The 21162-nt window shown below is 41.5% G+C and overlaps 2 protein-coding genes across 3 annotated transcripts in view; one reads left to right on the plus strand and one right to left on the minus strand.

The window, feature by feature from the left end:
- The window catches only part of LOC122865653 (hyaluronan and proteoglycan link protein 1-like), a 31510-nt gene extending 20168 nt beyond the window's left edge, over nt 1-11342 (plus strand). The window contains exons 1-6 of one of the 2 annotated variants that reach the window (XM_044174386.1): nt 128-270; nt 746-880; nt 4017-4180; nt 4963-5161; nt 5583-5885; nt 6959-11342. In XM_044174386.1, the coding sequence (XP_044030321.1) occupies nt 775-880; nt 4017-4180; nt 4963-5161; nt 5583-5885; nt 6959-7248 (1062 nt within the window). In that variant the 5' untranslated portion in view covers nt 128-270; nt 746-774 and the 3' untranslated portion in view covers nt 7249-11342. Of the gene's footprint in view, nt 1-127; nt 271-745; nt 881-4016; nt 4181-4962; nt 5162-5582; nt 5886-6958 lie in introns of those variants that run through there. The other variant, XM_044174385.1, reaches the window with a different exon arrangement.
- Nucleotides 11343-14644: 3302 nt separating this feature from the next.
- Nucleotides 14645-21162, minus strand: part of vcanb (versican b) — a 38374-nt gene continuing 31856 nt past the window's right edge. Inside the window, exons 14-16 of the mRNA XM_044174387.1 lie at nt 19449-19593; nt 17785-17967; nt 14645-17683 (exon numbers count right to left, since the gene is read on the minus strand). Of these exons, the coding sequence (XP_044030322.1) occupies nt 17442-17683; nt 17785-17967; nt 19449-19593 (570 nt within the window). The 3' untranslated portion in view covers nt 14645-17441. The remainder of the gene's footprint in view (nt 17684-17784; nt 17968-19448; nt 19594-21162) is intronic.

Genomic DNA, 21162 nt, shown 5'->3' on the forward strand with positions numbered 1-21162 from the left:
TAACCTGATTCAGTGACTTCAATTTAATATTGGCAGCTCAGGACTTCCATAAAACACATCCCTAAAGTGGACGGGAAACGGTGAATCCCTCTGTTTGGGATGAGTGTTTAGACGATGGGCTGCAGTGTGTGTGTGTGTGTGTGTGTGTGTGTGTGTGAATGAAGCCTGAGGTGTGGGGCTGACGCTGCACTGTGGCACAGCCTCCCTCTGAAGTTGAGGACTGTCAGTGTCACCGGGACATGTTGGATGACAGGGAATATTTACTGCACTGTATGTACTGTATATGCTTACATTTCTGTTGTATCCAGAGTGTGTTGTGCTTATTGTCGTGCTGGTGTTGTGTGTGTGCTGTGAAGCTTCTCGTGGGACGTTGGGTTTGTGCATCAAGGACTATTCTAAGTGATGTTTGCAACACGCTGATTTTTTTACATTTCCTGTTCAACAACTTTGGAATGAGGATCTGAGATTTTTCATTTGTGTGTTTGTCTGTAGATGAGCTCGGTGACGGGGATGCAGTCTGTTCCGCACTCCCGTAGTAATTACAGAGCTTTGGGGGGAGAAACAGCACTGCAGATAGAAACACTATCGCACTGTGTTCTGCACTGAGCTGCATGCAGAACATGCTTGTACATTAATAACTTTCCATTCTCTATGTGTTGCACCTGCATGTGATACAACTACAGGAAAACGCTTTCCTTAGCATCATCTTACTGGACAAACTGTAACCCCCCCTCTCTCTCTGCAGTGATCAGACCCCCAGTTTGGTGAGTGAAGATGATTCCTGTGCTGATCTGTGCTTTGATCTCACTGAGTGTAGCAGACAGCAACTTAGACACCCTGTACCCTGAACTGGAGCACTCAAGAACCATCTATGTCATAGGTGAGAGAGAGTGTGTGTGTGTGTGTGTGTGTGTGTGTGTTCACTGTGTTTCTTTGGGGCAGTCACAATGTCATTCAGAGTTTTGCCGAATCAAGAGAGATCTTTTCCAACGTCCCTATCTGAGTTTCGTTCACGACACTCACTCTGCAGTGTCATTTGTTTCCTCAGTTTATCAGCGCGTCCTGCTGCTGTGGCTCGGTGATAACGCTGCTATGTGGGGATTATTAGCTCAGTGAGATAGAGCTATCTCGTTAGGCTATCAGCACTGACAGATGAAAACTTTGTACATGACAAGATTTCAAACGTTGTAAGAGAAATACAGCTGTGGGACAGAGAATGATGTTGTATATAATTTATCTAAGAAGCCCAGCGGAGATCTGGTGTTTTTATCGCTTAATGTTGAAACCAGACAGATCAGTTGGGGAAAAGAACAGCAACAATGTGACATCTCAATAATACAGAACATTTGTTCCATTTTTTTATATTGTTCTTTGCAACTGCAATACTTTCAGTAAGATAAGAAAAACATTTTTTGTAAATATAATATAATATATGCACAAATACTGAGTTGGCTGTTCACAGATGAAAAATTTTAATTAGATAGTTGGAGAAAGTCTTGGAGATGAGGAAAAAAGCTCTTTATGAGACCAACTTTAGTTTATAGCAGTTGTTTTCAGTCTAAAATATATTTAAATTTGTAAATTGTTCATAAATATATTTTATTTTAATCCTTTGTGGGACGGGCCAAATGTTTGGCATGATGCAGAACTAAACTAACTAAATAATTAAAAACAAACTAACTAATAACTAATTAAAATAATAATAATAAACAAACTAATAACTAAACACTAAATAATGAACTACTAACTAACTAAGTAATAACTTTAGATATATAATTTATAACTAATAAATAACAAATTGAAATCGAACCAGTCAACAACGAATGAACAAACAAACAAACTAAAAACAAACTAATAACAAACTAACAAATACATAATAAATAACAACTAACTAACTAATAACAATAACTACTAACTAATAAATAACAAATTAAAACGTAAATTAAAAAACAAACTAATAACTAACTAATATCTTACTAATAACCAATAACTAACTAAAACTAACTAACTTACCAATAACTAATTAATAACTAATAAACAACTAATTCAAATTAAATAAAAAATGAACTAGCTAACTAACTGTATGCCAGTGCTTGAATGAGCTCCAGTGAGAAACCAATGTGAAAGAAAATAAAATAACTAAATATCAGAGTGAGGCTGCAGATCGTCACTAACATAAGAAACAAACGGCGGTGTGATGATTCGGGAACTGAAGCAGCTAAAAGAAAATGTCAGCTCTCCCTTTAACGCCCCCACAGTACAGAACATGGGATCAATGTGCCATCAGCTGTTTGCCCGGTCGAATTGACAAACACACATGCTTATGCAGCAAAGTGAAACGCTGTGGTGGTTTGACAGCGTCGAGGTGAGGAGGCAGCGAGTCTGAAAACCCTGTAAGTGATGGAGGCTGAAGGTCACAGCAGCAGATGAATCACATGCGCATTTAAATGCTCTTGTGTGCACAGTAACAGTTCGTATATTCTTGTTTGGACTTAAACACACAAAACTGCTTATCAGCTGTTCTCTGGCAGGTTGACAGGTAATAGGACATTATTTAGTGGTTCCAGTGGAGAATACAGTTAAAGATTTAGTTCACCTTGGGAAGGCTACACAGATCCAAGCTCATGACATAACGGTGCTGAAAACTAGTCTGTGTTAAAGGAATAGTTCTACATTTTGAGAAATAGGCTTTTTTGCTTTCTTTCTGAGAGTGAGGTAAGAAGATGGATATCAATCTCATGTCTGCGTATTAAGGAGCTGGTGTCAGGATGTGGTTAGCCTAGCTTAGCATAAAGACTGGGAGCAGAAGGAAACAGCTAGCCTGGCTCTGTCCAAAGTTCAAAAATACACCTACCAACACCTCCAAAGCTTATTTATTAACATGTTATATCCTGTTTGTTTAATTTGTACATAACAATTACGTACTGGAACTATTTCTTATTGAACAGCAGTAGGTGATGTGACTGTGCGCAGCTTCCTGAAGTCACTGTGAGGTTGCCAGGTTTGGTACCATCATACCTGTACAGAGACCAAAACCAACACCTGTGCTGACCGACCGCATCACGCAACCTGCGCTATATCTGGAGACACTGCACAGAAGTGCTGGGCGGATGGATACGCTGTTGTTTGTCAAGAAATAGTTCCAGCTCATAACCTTCCCAAAAATCTCTTTTTTATACGAATTTAACAAACTAAATTCCGTGTGTTGAGAAATCAGCTTTACAGGTGCTGGTAAACAGATTTTTAGCCATGCAAGTGGGTCAAGGGATGGCAAAGTCCACCACTTCGGTCCAGACTAAAACAACAGCTATTAGATGAATTATTATGAAATTTTGTTCAGGCATTCATGTTCCCGTCAGGATGAATTGTAAAATGCACTTTGGTGATCCTCTGACTTTTCATCTAGCGCCATCATCAGGTTAAAATGTTAATTTGTCCAATATTTTGGTTTATGACCAAATACCTGCAGAACTAATAACACTCATCAGCCTCAGGTGGACTTTGTGTTTACTGCTAATTAGCAAATGCAAATGTTAGCATGCTAACACGCTAAACTAAGATGGTGAACATGATAAACATTATACCTGCTAAACATCAGCATGTTAGCTTTGTCATTGTGAGCATGTTAGCGTGATGTTAGCATTGTATTGTGAGTGTTAGCATTTAGCTCAAAGCACTGCTGTGTACAGCCTCACTGCTGTTAGCATGGCTGTAGACTCTTAGTCTGGTTAAACTGTGGATAGAGCAACAACCTAGTCTTCATGCTAAGCTAGGCTAATCACATCATGACTGCAGCACAGTACCTAACATAGAGATATGAGATTGATATTGATCCTCTCCTCTCACTCTTGGAAAGAAAGCAACCAAACCAAATACTGAACTGTATCAGCAAATAAGAAAGAAATATTCTGGGTCTATGTTGAGAGAACATGTTAGAAAACAGGTCCAGACAGAGTAGTAGTTGATATATTCATCATGTTATTTTCCTTGGGTGTAATTATGTTGCTGTGTTGCAGAGAATGGCCCTCAACTCTCAGTGGCAGCAGATCAATCAAAGGTGGTGTCGAGGCGGGGGGGAAACGCCACTTTACCATGCAAGATCCAAAGGGACCAATCACTGGCGCCCAGTCGGAAGATGAGGATCAAGTGGACCAAGCTGACCTCAGACTACCTAAAAGAGGTAATTATAACTTATCGATCGTTATGTGTATTTTTAGATGTTTTGTTCATTACAGTTACCACGTGCAGCATCTATATGTTATTAAATTAAAGAAATCTTACATTTTATCTGTATTAATACATGCACAGTATGTCACATACTTCCAGCACCAACAGAGTGGAGTTTTAACTGCAAACCTGATTGACTTGTTAAACAGAGACAGTGGGTATATTGACCTAATTTAACTCTTTTAAGGTATCCTGTGGAGTTTATGACCACTACTAGCGCTAAGGAGCAATGTTTTGATAAGTGGGTCTCCATTTTGTTTGTATTTTGGGCTCCGTTAACATGCACATGGGGAGGCCCGTAAGTCAATAATGCAAATCTGTAGTGCGTGCAAGTGTAACGGTTTCACGCTTTTGCACCAATCAGCAGTTGGTGGCAATAAACGTAGCAATACACCGGTGAAAAGTATGGAAGAAGAAGAGTACTAGGCAGTGTAAACATGGGTGTAAACAAATTCAGGCTTCAAAACCTATTAAAGAAATCTGCTGTTCAATTTGTTTAGGAAGGAAATGCACTCACATTTATCTCATAAATTCTACATTGTTATAGATGATGGAAGCAGGGATGGAAGAAAAAACTTGGAATATAAAATGATGAAACATTATCATTCAAAAAACACTGACCCCCTTTTGCCTCGAAAGGTTCATCTGTTCTATGATCTTAAATCAAATGTGATTAGTATGAAGGATTTCATAGCATCTTGGCACAATAGACTGATCCTTCTTCATTTGCTTTAGGTGGATGTTTTTGTTTCCATGGATTATCACAAAAGGAGTTATGGCAGTTTCCATGGACGTGTCCACCTACAAGGCTCCTCTCCCATGGATGCCTCTCTGGTCATCACAGAAATCACCCTGGAGGATTATGGGAGATATAAATGTGAAGTTATTGATGGGCTGGAAGACGGAACAGTAGTGGTGTCCCTTGACCTTGAAGGTATAATAGTTGGGTGAACTAACTCTTTAAAATGGGAAAGAATGAGGCTTTTTTGTCTAAAAATAAAACGTCTATTAAATGTCATTGTACTGTAGCAGGCTGCAGTCAGACTAAATTTAGCACTATGAGCAGCGACTGCTTGGGGGAAGTCAGGAGCAAGTGTGCTCTGTAAGCATAGTGTACATCAGTGTCAGAGCAGCTTCATTATGTTTGAGAGCAGCCAGAGATATCAGCCATTACTGCCTGAAGCCAAAAGCCCTGGCACCAGGCTGACAGGGAAACAGCTGTGCTTACGCAGCGAGACGTGCTTTCAGTCATTAGGTTAAATAACAGGATCGAATACAGAGCCCAGGGGATGGATCCTAGTTTTGTCTGCTAACTGCAGGTCATCCATCATATCTCTTCCCACCCCTCCATGTAGGTGTTATCTTCCCCTACTTCCCGCGCCTGGGTCGCTACAACCTCAATTTCTACAACGCTGAGCGGGCATGTCGTGACCAGGATGCCATCGTAGCGTCCTTTGACCAGCTGTATGATGCGTGGCGAGGAGGGATGGACTGGTGCAACGCTGGCTGGCTGAGTGACGGCACGGTCCAGTATCCCATCACCACCCCCAGGGAACCCTGCGGAGGCAAGAACACAGTGCCGGGCGTTCGCAACTATGGCCTGAGAGACAAAGACAAGAACCAATACGACGTGTTCTGCTTCACTTCCCACTACAAAGGTGAAGAACGGTATACCCTTCGTGTGTGCGTTTACCTTTATTTAACCAGGTGGCTCCTAAAGACAGTAGTCCAATAAAATGGTGGGTCAGACAGCAGCTCAATGACTTTGCCATGAGAATCATTGTGTTGTTCGATTGTTGTGTAATCTGAAAAAGCATTCACTGAGTTCCACTTGAATTTTAAACCATAAGAGTCTACTGCCAAGCTAGCAGCTTGGGCACAGCTTCACAGTCTTCTGAATGGAGAGGGGAAATAGTCTGAAGCGGTCAAAACTCTCTCAACTCTCTCTCAAAACAACTTTATTTTTCGACCAACACGTTTCAGCTTGTGGCCTTTTTCATCATTTAACATTTGACAAAGACGGTGTAGTCCCTCATTCGTCCAGGAGTGTTCTATCATAGAAAAGGTTTCAGTCGTAGTCATCTGGACACTGTTTTCAGAATCAAGACGTTTCGGCTCCCATCCGGAAGTCATTCTCAATTGTGAAGAAATGGGACGGGAATTGCCGTCCATTCCCGTCCCATTTCAATTCCCGTCCCATTTCTTCACAATTGAGAATGACTTCCGGATGGGAGCCGAAACGTCTTGATTCTGAAAACAGTGTCCAGATGACTATGACTGAAACCTTTTCTAAGAACATTTGACAAAGAACATTTAAAAAGGATGAGCGATGAGAGGTTTGATAAGAGATTTGTTAGTGTCAGAGCGTTTGCCGACAGAATGGAAGCAGCTATCGGAAACATCCCTATCTTCACAGTGCCTTTACTGTCATCCGTAGCCCTGTTGGCTCGAGGTCCGTGGGCACCGACTAAGATCTAGCTGCCATAATGGCAACCTGCTAGAGGGCGAAATACACAGCCCTCAGAGAGATTTAATGAATATACCCGACACTGATAAAAGCATAATGCCTGGAGTTAAAAGTCCAGTTACTGTAATTTGCGCCGGCTCTGTGATGCTTGTTCTATGAAGCACTTTCACATCACAGGGTGTAATAAACACTGCAGCCTTTTGGGGTTGTTAGTGTTAGTTTATGTCTTTGTTCTTATGTGCCTTTGTCTTTTTGTCTTCCCAGGTCGGTTCTACTACCTGATCCACCCGTCTAAGTTAACCTACGACGAGGCGGTCAGGGCGTGTCAAAAAGACGGTGCTCAAATCGCCAAGGTCGGTCAGATGTACGCCGCCTGGAAGCTGCTGGGCTACGACCGCTGCGACGCCGGCTGGTTGGCTGACGGCAGCGTCCGTTATCCCATCTCCCGCCCCCGCCGGCGCTGCAGTCCCACAGAGGCTGCCGTGAGGTTCAGCGGCTTCCCCGACAAAAAGCACAAGCTGTACGGAGTGTACTGCTTCAAGGGCCACAACTGAGCTGCAAACACACACACACACACACACACACACATAAGCATGCACACACACACACACACACACACACATTCCTACACTAGTGAAGTGAAAAAGAGACAGAGGAACAAACACATTCAAACTGTGATGCTTCATTTCAAGGAAACCTTAAGACATTATTGTCAGACAGAGTCATGTTGTTGCTTTGTAATCTGGGACCTGATACTCTACGAGGGATAGTTTACACATATTTAAGGTTCATATTATTTAATCAATGCCTTTGAAGGGGGTGGGTGGGTTGTTGTTGTTGTGGGGGGTGAGGGTTGGAGGATATCACAGCTACGGCCATACTGTCATTCAAGAATGGACTAGGCATGTCATATAACAAGGAACGACACGCCTGAACTGAGAACAGTTTCACAGCAGAACGACTCGTGGTCGGACGGACACTTTGGGCACTTATCTTGTTTTGTTCAAGACCTGGAACAACAACAAAGCCATGAAACACAGCTGAAAACACACGAAAAGAAAGAAAGTTTAAATCCTGCGATGCCTGTCAGGTAGGAATATCAGCCTAGCACAACTAAACCGATCTTTGCTGTCCATATTTAACAAGGTGCTATGACTGGTACTTTGTACTTCATCTTACCGTCCAGTATTTTATGTTTTTATACAAATGTGTTGGACCAAACATCAGTCTTATCACCAAAATGAATAAGGAAAAGGAGCATCCAACTGTTAGCATTGTTTATGTTTTCTAAGTAGAATGTTATTATCTAGAAATGTATTTCTGTTTATTACTATTTTTTGATATACTATAGAAATATTTACATTATTATTTTTTGTCTTTTTGGCCAAACTATCCAAGTCTCTTTGGTTTACATAAAACATAAGAACAGTGGAAAAAATAATACAGAACTCCACAATACTAAAAAAAAGGTATGAATTTTGCACTGAATATAAAGAAGATGTCTAAAGGAGGAGCAGACGAGGCAAACGGTAGTTCGCCCTATGCAGCAATAGAAAATGCCTGGCACAAGCTCAGTTTTACAGTGAAGTAGACCTTTGTGGCTGTATCTCTGTGTTTGGCTTGATCTTAGACTTCAGAGCATGACTTAGCTTCTACAAGCACACAGCGAAGCAGCTGGCAGTGTAGATCTACGCCCACTATCTATCTAGCGCCTTGATAAACTGCTGTTTTTGATACAAATACCGTAGTTTCTTAAAGTGGATGAGCAGAGCCAAGGCTCCATGAATCTGTCTCACGTGGTTCCCCTACGCAGACCTTTCAGGAGACGTCATTCTGCTGTTATCCAGCAGTGGGTTGATTCTTTAAACGTATTTTTGTGATCCCACAGGTGTCTGCTGTCTGCCCGGAAGGATAAAATCTTTGCCTGGGTCTAAACCAACATTTAAATCCACAGACTTTCCCACTCCTCCGCTCTACTCTTCTATGCTAGCTATGGCGGGCTATGGTAGTGGCCAGTGCAGTGTGGAAATATTGGATTCAAAAGTTTGGTTTTGCAAACATTTGGTCAGTGTTAATTTCTGCAACCTTTTTTCTGTAACAGGAAGCAAGACATACTAAATAAAAAGTAAGCTTTGAAAACAAAAACTATGATGAAAGGTATTACAATTGTTGTCAAAGAATAAAATCTAAACAATAATTAGAAATACGGATGAATGGACATTAATTCGTGTTTTAGTGCAGTCTCACCGGCCGCTCAAATTGTGTTAGCTGCTTGACCTGTTGCACTAAAAAGCAGCATCTTTCATGCCAGTAACGTTATTTCTCTGACAGTGATGTTAGCTAACAGATTCATGGACCAATTCATCTACGATCCCATGAGTGCAGGATTAATGTCAAACATCTAAATCTTCCTCCAGATGTTCACTAAAGGAAAAATAAGTTGATATTATCTGACATTTTAGCTGCTTCTCTAAAGCTACTGTAGATGAGTGAGTTGGAGAATGACAACTGTATTCCAATGGCGAGTGAGTCTGTTGCATAACTGCAGAGAGAAACAGTGTGTGTGTCACAGTCTGCTATCAAAGATGGCGGTAGACAAGAACAGCTCTAACCATGGTAACTACATATCAAAGATGGCGACAGTGAGCGGTTTGCACAAATGTGACCACTGGATCGTTTGTGTTTATTCGCCCCAAACAGCCAATGTAAAAACTGTACAGACGTTAGCTGTAAACTAGCTAGCAATGGGTGCACCGAACGTATCCGTGGGAGTGTGTTCAGCTCAGCCTCTGACTGAGCTCAGAACTCAGCAGAAACTCCGGTTCTTTCTGTTATTTCCCTCCAGTCTCTCTGCTTTTTCCTCTCGTCTCTGTTCCTTTACGTAGCAGATTCATAAAGACCCGGGATTTGCGCAAATTCTTTGCTCAAGTTGAAACTTTTTAAGCTGGCGTAGACGTGTCTTTGTGTCAATTTGTGCCGCCTGGGAGAATTTGCATCTTGTCGCATCTTTCCGTTGACTTTGTATGCAATCGCGTCACCTCTAAGATTTGTCTGAACACAGTCAGAAAGACATAAAAATGAAGAAGGGGTGACGAAAGTGAGACTAAAATGCCACTGATGAAATTATGACTAAAATAGTTTTTTGTTGACTAAAACTTAGACTAAACCAAAATCAGGTGCCAAATTTAACACTGCCTTTGATGAGACAGTAGACATCTGTGAGATCACGAAAATGCCACTTCTGGATAACGCTTAACACATAACACATTGATTTTCCTCTTAAGGTTTGGGTACAGAGTGCTGAGGTCACAAATGGGACTAAGCCAGGCCCTGAGCGAGCATGGTTTTCTTGGCAGCAACTGGCTCCCTGATTGCTATTTAAGCTCTGCAAGACTCAGCTCTGAACCGGCTGACCCGCCTCAGACCCGGCGGGCCTGCAGCCAACCTGCACCAGCCTCCTGAATGAGACAGAAATACAATACATTCAAAATACCAATAATTCCTGCATGGTGGCACGAAGGGCTTCTTCCATGTAAGGGTATTACAGAGTAAATGGTGCACATCGATCAAGTGTAAGCTCACTGCAAACAGTCCCAGCTGGCCCGGACACTGGTTTAGGTCATCCACTGGAGCCTGGTACAGGGTTAGCTTTACTTGGCTCCACCTTTGACAAGCCACTGAACAATCAGAGTCCTGCTACATTTATCACTGAAGAACTGCAGGACAGACTCGTAGAAACAGCTTTCTGTAATGATTAGCCATAGACAATGTGGGAAATAAAATGGTGATTTTACAGAACAACAGCTGTGAAGTAAACGCTTACTGAAGAGTCTTCTGCAGCGTTGCAAAAACTAAAAGATTTGTTCCTATTAACTTGTATTATTTTCAGTCATTGTAAACAATTTGCAAACAATGTTAAGTGTCCGTTTGTTAAAGGAATAGTGTGACATTTTGGGGAGTGCAACCTTTCAGAAAGACTTGAGGAAGTCACTGCTCCCGGCCGAGTCGTAAGCTCGTAACTCCCCGTTTTCCATTTCTGTTTGTGTACGGATTAAAGAAATAAGATATAAAGTGTTAATTAGTAAAATTTAGAGGTGCAGATTGACTTCACTCTCATATCTGTGTTAAAGGCTACAGCCAGCAGCCGGTTAGTTTAGCTTAGCAAAAAGGACTGGAAACAGGGGGAAACTGCTAGCCTAGCTCTGTCCAATGGTAACAACATCCACAGCAGCTCTAAAGCTCACTAATTCATTTGGTTGTTGTACGGATTAAACAAACGGAATATAACTTGTTAATTAGTGATCTTTAGAGGTGCTGCCAGGTGTGTTTTTTACCTTTGGACAGAGCTAGGCTAGCTGTTTCCTTCTGCTTCACATTTAGTGTATAGATATGAGACGTATGGAGCTTCTCATCTAACTCTCAAAGCGATTAAGCCTATTTCCCAAAATGTCAAACTATTCCTTAATGTAATATATATATATATATATGTTCCTTAAAAGATTTAAAGAAACCTCAAATCTGTTGCCTTTTATTTTGGGTATAATCTGACCAACTTTGCTGATCAGGAGCCTTGTTAATAACCGCAGCATACAAGGAAACCTTAGGGACCCAAAGACAAAAGGACAATAAAACAGTACATAAACCACGACTCTGCTTCCGTCTCTTTACACAGGGCTCATTGAGCTCACCTATTATCCGAAATACATCATGACAACTTATGAGCAATCACGCTGCAGTCGCAAAAGAAAATAAAAGTCAGCAGAGTTAATGTCGGCTGGAGCCGGGCTGTAATTGACTTTAGGATGGCTGTTCGCGGAGAGTGCCAGGTGTAGTTCCTGGGTAATGCAGTAATGTGCTCAACGTGTTTCCGAAGGGAGGGGCGCTGCTTGCACAAACGCTTTCCTCTCAGAAACACCAAGACCATTCATGGTGCGGCTTTCAGCTGATTTTGTAACTGAAATACAGCATGTTGGCAAAGCACGGGCCTGTTTCAGGAACTGAGTGACGGCATGTTGGTGACGTGCTGGTTTTTATGGTGATTCATATTCTCATGCTGGTTTCTGGGAAGCCGTCTGAACGTGGCAAGGTAGGATAACACAGGTGTCAGGCCACCATTTATCAGCATTCATTTACTCTGAATGCAAAGAAATGAAATGAAAAATACACATATACATTTTTGCACAATATTAAAGATGTAAAGATCTAAATGGAAGCTCAAAGTTTATCCTTTTTGAACGACTACTCTCAGAATACAATGTCCTATTTTCTCAAACTCCCGTTCAGAATTCAGGAGGTGCCATATGCTGACTAACAAGCATTTCACTTGATGATTGCTGCATTCAATAATTCAATTGTCAATAAATCACCATGAAAAGCCCCAAACCAACAATGAATTGATCCAACTAACAAGTATTGTGTGTGTTAAAATCACATCAGCGAGCCGCTCTGTTGCACTGGGTGACATGTTCCTTCGTCACCATGAACTCACACACTGTAGTTTATTCTGACTCAGTCCCACACACACCGTCCTGCTGCCCCAAAAACTCACTACAGCACCACATGTGGATTCATCCGCCGCTGAAAATAGTCCCCAACAAATGCACCATTTCCTCCTGTTTAAAGAGTTACTTAAAGGTGGGTGTGCAATTCTAATCCAATACATGTCTTTTGATCAAATTCAGCGAATATCTCCTCACCGTCTGCTGGCTGTCCGTTCTGTGTGTGCTCTGAAAAAGAAATTCGGGTTTTTTTACTCAGCCCCGGCTCTGTAAATGGGAAACAAGCAAAGTGGCTCGGACCGAGCCGCACAACACTGTTCCAGCCATGATTTGTGGGTCAGGTGACGTTAAACGACTTGCCCACAGACATTCAGCTTAGTCTCTAGTTTGCCAAGATGTGCTGCTGTTGTGATGTTAGCTGTAGCAGCAGGTGAGTTGTGTGTATCGCTGTCTGGAGCTGCTGTGCTCGCTCTGGGAAATGTCTCGTCCTCTCTGTTAGCTTCGCAGCAGCAACTGTAGCAACAGGTTGCTAACGAACAACCCAGCTAACGTTAGTTACATCACTCGCTGTGTCGTTGTTCGCTCTGTATCATGGTATTTGTCATGGTACTGGATTTCTCCAGAATCGCAAACCCCACCTTGCTGACCTTCAGTGGTATAACTCCTCACTTTGCTGCAGTGATGTACAGATGTACTCCGGGACTCTGTGACATCAGTGCTGCTGGGTGTGGTCAGAGGGGAAACAGGCTTGAAACTTTCAATCAGAGAGCAGCAAAATTCTGCTTTTCAGCCTGTTAAGTTAGGCTTTAAGTCACATTTGCTACAAACTACAGTGTCCAGCTGTTTTAGGGAATAACTAAGCTTTTTTTAAAATTAAATATATAAAAAAATACATACATATTTACAAAAATCCATATTTACAAGCTGTTTTGAAAGCTTTGGCCTATAAACACTACATTGACACATTATCCCCTTACAAAGTTGATATGGCTAACATGTTAGCAAACAGTTGCCTATTTACAGATCCAGCAGACAGAGTAACATGATCATCCCACTGGAGTCGTGTTTGTGTCGCCTGATGGACGTCAGTCCAGTCTTCTCTCTGTTAGCTGTGTTTTTGGTCTCCACCAGCTCCTGAGGGAAATATCTGGCTCTTTAGCGACTAAATGCTCCACTCTGTTCACCAGCTAATCGCTAACCAAATAACTAGATGGGCGGATGAAGCCTTATAAAGCGTTTGGGCTCTTTTCTCCTCTGTGCTAAAAAATATTGACGCTTCAGGGCTTTAAACTCAGCAGCACAGGGACATCTGGTGGTTTGCAGAAATTATAGCAGCTGTTCAAGACGAGCCAAAGCACTACGACACCTCGCTGATATACTATGGTTTTAATCGCACGAGTGCACAGTAAGTTTGTTTATTCCAATCTATAATATTATTATTCAGAAGTACTGCAGTAAATGCACATATGATTGTGAAATATTTTTCACTAATTCATGTGTTGATAAAAATAGTCTACATATTAAATACTTTTATTGACATGAAATTTGACTGTACCTCTATGGTTTCACATTTTATTACTTGGTATCAGGTTGAAATGTTCCCATACTTATGATAATCTATTTCTAGTGTTCATGGTCATATTTTTTAATTATTCTGGCAAAACTTTTAAAACCTGTCAAACTAATGAAGCTCTTTCAGAAGTACAAGCAGTGCCGCTGCTAGCCATTTTGGTGCCCTAAGCATAATTCTTTTATTATTCGCCCGCGCGAACAACCGGAACGGACCATCCGGCACGGGGGGGCACTAGACTAGAGCAATTATTAAATATCTTTCTTGTTCCCCCTTTTTGGTTACATATACATGGCTAAAATGTGCCTAATATTTCTATAGGCTAATGAAATAATACCGGCATTTAAAAAAAAAAATTCATTAGGCTATTTTTGGTGCCCCCTCAGCACTTGGTGCCCTACGCACAGTGCGTGATGCGCGTGATGCGCGTGGTGGGAGCGGCGGCGCTGAGTACAAGTGACTTTGAAGCTTCGGATACCATCAGTCACACGGTATTCTTCAATGGACACGAGGTCCGACTCAGTGTATTGAAACAGTGAAACAAGCTTCAGTGAGACTGAGGCAGCGAAGACCGAAAACTGTAAAGTTGCCGTAAAACCAAAACAATGCGCTGAAAGACATGAAAAAGCTCCACAGAGCTCCATTGTTAATACAAAAATATGAATTAGTGCAGCTTTAAAATTTTATGAATTCAGCAGGAACCAATGGGCTCGGAGCTGAGAGCCACAGACAGGAAGTCAGACAGTACTGAGAGACGGACTGACGCGTTGTTGGTTTTGGTCTTTTCATGGGATTTGTTGAAAGAAAAGAAGCAAAATATAGAATAACAGCAGACTTATTTAAATATGGTGGTGTAAAATAAAACTACACAAACAACACAGGTTGCCTTATAATAGTTCCTATTATTGCACACACAGCTGACAATGACATAGAAACCAGGATGATGGACATTTTTACAGCAACTCAAATGGAGAAAGAAACAATGATTACATAAAAATAAGATCTTGTGCCACAGATACAGTGAACCGCATTTACCACATGGAGTAGAAAAACATTTAAAAAATGCATATACACTGACAAACAATATATAAAAAGAAAACTGTATGAAGAACGTGAAGAGGAGAAGGCAAAATGCATAAGGATCACATAAAAAATCTTGTGGAGCATGTTGAAGTTTTCACATTCCCTTATTTGTTGGATTAAAAACACAGATTCCAGATCTGTAGCAAAAAGCAACACCTGTAGTAGCTCTAGTAGCCGAGAACACGTTTAGTGTTGTAGAAAATGTTTAAAATAATGAGGAGCATTTTGGTGGCGAACTTGATGGGTTGATTTTGAGTCACAGCACAATAAAACAAGCTCGACAAGCTAATGTTGCTAGACAAATGCTACATGCAGCGAACATACATGACGGCAACGTGTACTACATGATAAGATGTTTTCTCTGCAAGAAACGACATGACAGAATCTGTAAACAGCAAGGAAGTCATCATTAGCAGAATCACTTCAGTTCCAATGACCTTTATTTAATATCACAGTCCATTCATAGTTTTAAAGTATGCAATAAGTTAAACTCATATGGCTTCATATAGTATCTATATTATATATCCTATGATTAATAGCGTCAGCACATACACCACAAATTCATAATAATCTCCTCTTCAGCGCTTTAAATCTCCCCGCTCCCTTTTAAAAACCTTTTCTCAGCTAAAACATTTTGTACAAAAATCTACATTTCATGGGATACATGGGAAATCAGCCAGTAAAAATGGGTCATAACAAGCAGCACAAACCGAAACGGGACCAACTGAAAATGTTGTATGATAATAATTTAAAGTGATGAATTCATGCTCTTTATATTCTATCAAAACTGTGTGTGGATCTATTTTTGCCGGAGCAGCTCGCGTCTCTGCAGCCTGAAACTGACTTGTAAATGTAAATAAATGTCTGTATTTATTGGTAATTGACTTGAAATTCATTGTAAAATGATGCATTTCATTTGTTTCTGACTTTGTCTTCACACATACAGCAAAACTAGTTTTTCTTGTTTCTAGTTAGTAAGAGAGAGAGAGAGGAATAAGGTGAGGGAGGAAGACAACTGTTAAACCTCCGTTCTGTTCGCTGCTGCTCTCTGTGATCACCGTCACTGTGCTTTAATGCAGTCGAATTCACCATATAGTTGTTCTCATTTACATATTTTTCTGTTTCTGTTGTCAGACAACTGAATAATACTCATAAAAACTGTGTTGACCAGCAGTCATTCCCGAGCTGCAGAAATACAGATTAATGAGCTGAGCTGTGAGGTCGACTGTGCTGACATTTAAACTGAGTGATCGCGGAGAAGGTTTGAAGCGACAAAAGGTTGTCATGTTCAGCTACAGCCACAAAGCATCTGTTACCATCTAAATGAGCTGCAAACAAGTATTTATGCTTGTAAAACACGCAAAATGTCAGCAAAACAACTCTGCTGGCAGACGCTTCTGAAACGTTTCCTGTGGACGGCTGAGCCGTGACTGAGCCGGGAGCTGAGTATATTCGGAGTAAGAAGTTAATCACGAGGAAGAAGTTAATAAACGTGTAAAACTCTCTACAGCTTGTTAATCAACCTGCTAATCATGCACCTCTTTGATTTTGGCAAAGCAGAAATTTATCACTGCGATTCAAATGCAAAAATGTGAAAACGATGAGTATGAGAGAAACAAAGACTTCACAAATATTAATGCAAACATAACTTCCAGCTTGAAAAACAAATTTAAGGATCCCTTCAGTATAATTTACTTTCCAGTTTCTGTATTACAGCTCTAGTATTTCATGTGTGAGAGTGTCTGCCTGCAAAAGACTTCCACCTGTCTGTTGGAGAGATTTCGGATCATTTAGACGGCACGGCTCAGTGACAGCCGTCATTTTCAGTAATCACTTCCTACTGAAATGTTTCCATTGCAACATTTTTCTTTATAAAAACTAATTAAACAACATAGTCTATCAGATAACACTGTAATAATAGAAACCATGCTAGCAGTTTAACTCACTATCTCGGCTACTCGCTGTCGCTACGCAGGTCCTAACAGTCCCTCGAGAGTCCCCCCGCCAGCAAACACGGATGTAAACAACATGGGACTTAAATTCTTCCAGAAATTAGCTTTGCAAATGTTTGATGAGGAAGGAAAATTATGAGGCCTCAAAGAAACAAAACAATGTGTTTTGGTGAGAAACAATGAATGTAAACAGAACTTTTGTTTGTCTACAGAAAACCTCCACAGGGCAGCTTTCAAATGAGATTTCACTGGGTTGTCAGACTGTTCAGATCCTCTATCAGGTCATGAACTTAGAGAAAGGGAACACAGTGCAAGAGCTGATGACTCAGACCGCTCATGTGGTGTTTGACTATTAAGAGTAGCACACAGTGAAGTCATTAAGGCACCAGTCTTCCTGTTAAGAGCATTGTGACTTGATATAATCAGTGAGCTAACTTTACACAAGAAACTAAATTCTCACTAGTGTTACGGTTCAGATCCTGGAGTGTTTTTGGACAATGTACTGGTGAAGCATCTCCCTCGTCCTTTTGAGAGCCATAGATAGACAGTTCGGTGCGTCTCTCTGTCTATCGATGTCTCTGGACCGACATGGCCAGCCTGCTGTGTTTGGCTGTCACCGCTAAGCTGATTTACAAAACCAAAAATCAGTGTCTCATCTGATCCTCGTTCTGTGTTTGGACCTGCGGTTGCCTCTTCTCCCTCCACTGCTTCTGGAAAGGCATCAAGAGGCTCTGAAAGATGTTGTAACTTTGTTGTTGCTCTTGGTTTTGACTGTGTTTCTGATGACTCTGGGTGTGATGGATGTGTTGGTTATAGCGCCGGTTTGGTTGCTCGTTGTTCTGGTTGTTGTGGCGCCGGAGAGTAAATGACTTGTGGTAGGTTGCGGCTGAGAAGACAGATGGAAAAGAGTGTTAAAAGTGAAAACATTTCAAAATGTTGGACAGCCTTGTGATTCTGAACCGAAGTTCCTCAAACATCGGTACTCACGGCTTGTGCAGGTGACTTTGGGCGTGTCCCATTGGCCGTTGGCCCGGCAGTGTATGGTGGGTTTGTGTCTCTGGATGAAGCCCTGTTTACAGTGATAGCGGAGCAGGGAATTGATCTCGTAGCGAGGCTTCATGGCCCCGAACACGCGAGCATCCTTCAACACAGGGGGCTGCCCGCATGAGACTGATGGTAGAAAACAGAAGTATTTCACTCTGCGATGCTAAAACTCCCGTTGAGGGATTTTTTTTTGGCCACAACAAGCTGTGAGCACAACATTGACACAATATCACCTTATAAAGTTGTTACAGCGAACTTGTTAGCAAACAGTTGCCCATTTACACGTCCAGCAGTTACAGAGCAACATGATCATTGATTAGGAGGCGTGTTTGTGTCACCTGATGAACGTCAGTCCAATATTCTCTCTTTTAGCTCTGTGTTTGGTCTCCAGCAGCTCCTGAGAGAAATATCTGGCTCTTTAGCTGCTAAATGCTCCACTGTGTTCACCAGCTGCTCTCTGACTGTGTCTGAAAACAAATGCTGCAAACAACACTGACGAGACTAAACCAAAAACAGTTTTTAGGGCCCTAAAACCAAAACAATGACCTGAAAGATGCTAAAAAGCTCTGCAGAGTTGAGTGTAAAGTTGGTGATAATTCTCTGTGGGTTCAACCCCTTTCACATTACACATATTCATTTAATCCATTGTTAATCTACAAATATTGATTAGTGCAGCTTTAAAATGTTTAAATGTATTTGTTAAGCAGCATGCTACAGGTCGGTAGACTGATATCTTTAATTCCAGGCTGTAATTGATTTTAGTTTATTTTAGTAAACTATGAAAACATCAGAGTATATACTTGTCCTTGGTGGTGTGTTCAAGGACAATCTGACACCTTACAATTGTTAGTAGGCTGTTGAAAAGCTTTGTAGAGGTGAGAGCAGTTGAAAATGAAATCATGAATATAAATACAAGCAGAAATTGTGAATATAATATAATATGTCAACAACAGTTTTCACAGCAGTCCCTGTTGCATTCTGGGCCGAATACACAATGCTGTTTATACCACATTGGTCATCTGCATACACGGACATTTGTCACTTCACACGGATTCTCGCAGGCACACAGATGAGGAAAAGTATAATTTGGGATTTGTTACTTGATGATGAACTTGGTCACAAAATGCTCACTGTTCAAGTTGAGTAATGTAATGAAAACATAAAGGCTGCCAGGAAGACAAGGAAATCAGACCTGAACATGTACTTTGGAAAATGGCTGGCAGTGATGTAAAATACATAAGATTTGCAGTTTATATCCCAAAATAAGCAAAATCGCCCCCCCCCCCTTGAGGAGTACTCCAGCAGCTTAGTATTGTACAAGTCGGGGGAGAGAGATTAAAAACAGATTTGTCAAAATCGAAGCAGCAGAGGCCGAGATATCTTAGTAAAAGCCAAAAACACTGGATCCTACAATTCTCATAATGCAACAAGATAGCTGCAAGACCCCCCCCAAGCTGAGACAGCTCAGACGATGTGACGTTTGTTATTTTCTCCTCCAGAGCTACAGAAGACATTACACGAGGTTTTCACAGGCTGAGTCGTATCGTTGAATTTACTTTTACATGTAGAAACTTTGGAGTGTGTCTGTGTGTTTCCATTGTGCGTACCTGTTCCCTTTTTGCAGGTGAAAGTCAGGTGATAGTTGCAGGGCACGTCGTTCCACTGCCCCCCCTCATGCCAGATCATCACCACACAGTCCTCTCCTGACTGGAAGAAGCTGTCCGGCTGGTTCGGCCTCCAGTAGTCATATTGCTGTCAGAACACGTTTTCACCGTTTTACTTATTGTGAAACTCCCAGTAAACGTCTCAGTAACATGGAGTTTAGGTATTACTCAATCCCTACAAGGATATTCCTGATTGCATTTCAAAACTGGGTCGCTACTACATCATACTGAGCAATTCAAGATGACTTCCACAGTTTTCCTGCCACAATCAGTACTGCTCAACCATACGTGTGTGTATAAGGGCTATGAAACCATTAACTATCCCCATGAGGAGATGGTGCGTATTCAACACATGTGACTGGATGTAATTCCCAGAAAGAGCAGACAGTGGTGCTACTGGGACAACCAACACCGCAGGCCTAAACAAACCTGAAGCTTTCTGCAGCTTTCATGCAGGAGCTGCTTTAGTTTGCTTAAAAACACGACCAGAAGAAAATGAGCTCATGCATGCTATTGTGCAGCTGTTGAGTACTGTGCAAAACGTGCACTTTAATGCGTGCACAAAGTTGGGCTCTGAACAAATGTCACCCCAGTAAGGGTGTGCCTCTATTCTGAATGATAACACATTACAACAGCAGAGTCCCCCCCAGTGTCAGATTTCAGGCTCTCTGCTCTCATCGCACAACTCAGCTCACATGCTTCAGCAGCTGAGCGTTCCCAGCAGACGCACAGTGTGTGTGTGCGAATGTGTCATCATGACTAAGAAACACGGACGAGTGCAGTGATTGGTCAGGAGACGAGGCACCGCGTCACTGTCGGCATACAGGAAGTGATGTCTTTTATGTGTCTGATTTGTTTCAAGTAAACTGCAGAAGAAGTTTCTGTTGGCTTCTGCGTCGGTGCCATAAAATGGAATAAACTCCCTCCTTTAATGAAGTCCCGGCAGAGCGCCGGCGTCCCGCCCACTGTTTAAGAGAGGCTTGCTTACGAACTGTCTCTATCTCGCTGTCGATCGACGGATCAACAGCCCTGTTCCTTATAAGCAAAATGAGCGACAATGGACACGTGAGCGTTAAAGTTTAGTTGTGTCCCATTCTTATTGGTGGCATTAGAGGCTCTAAAGAGTTCACTGAGTAGTCGCTTGTTATTTATTAGTTATGATGCTTTTGTAAATAACTCACAGTCTAAGTGTTGACCCCTATGAAGTCAGAAAGATTAGTCGCGTGTGATTTGAGTTTACTATCAATTTCCGCCTTTCTTATTTGTTGGTATGAGGCTGTTGTGAGCTCAAAGCTTCACCAGAAACCTCCCAGATGTCACTGAGTAGTTGTGTTACTGTTCTGTAATGAGCTCTCATATTTGACAACTTCACAATTCTAATAAAATGCATTTTGTGACTATTTTTCCAAGGCTAACCTAAATTCTACACGTTTATATAATCCAAATGCAACTATTCACATCAAATAAATGTCTTCATTTTCAAAAAGTCCTGGTTATTCTGAAAAGGAAAATGTGCAATACATGCATATTTGAAGCTAATGAGAGACTTTCAGAGGCTGATAAATGGAAGTAGGCTTAGGACTGAAAGGGTTAGAAAGACGTCAACCCCTCCTGTCTTCAATGGAATAGATTATGCATGTCCATGTCATTTTTATTA

This window comes from Siniperca chuatsi, linkage group LG18 (genome assembly GCF_020085105.1).
Source record: "Siniperca chuatsi isolate FFG_IHB_CAS linkage group LG18, ASM2008510v1, whole genome shotgun sequence".
In the NCBI taxonomy this organism is placed as follows: domain Eukaryota; kingdom Metazoa; phylum Chordata; class Actinopteri; order Centrarchiformes; family Sinipercidae; genus Siniperca; species Siniperca chuatsi.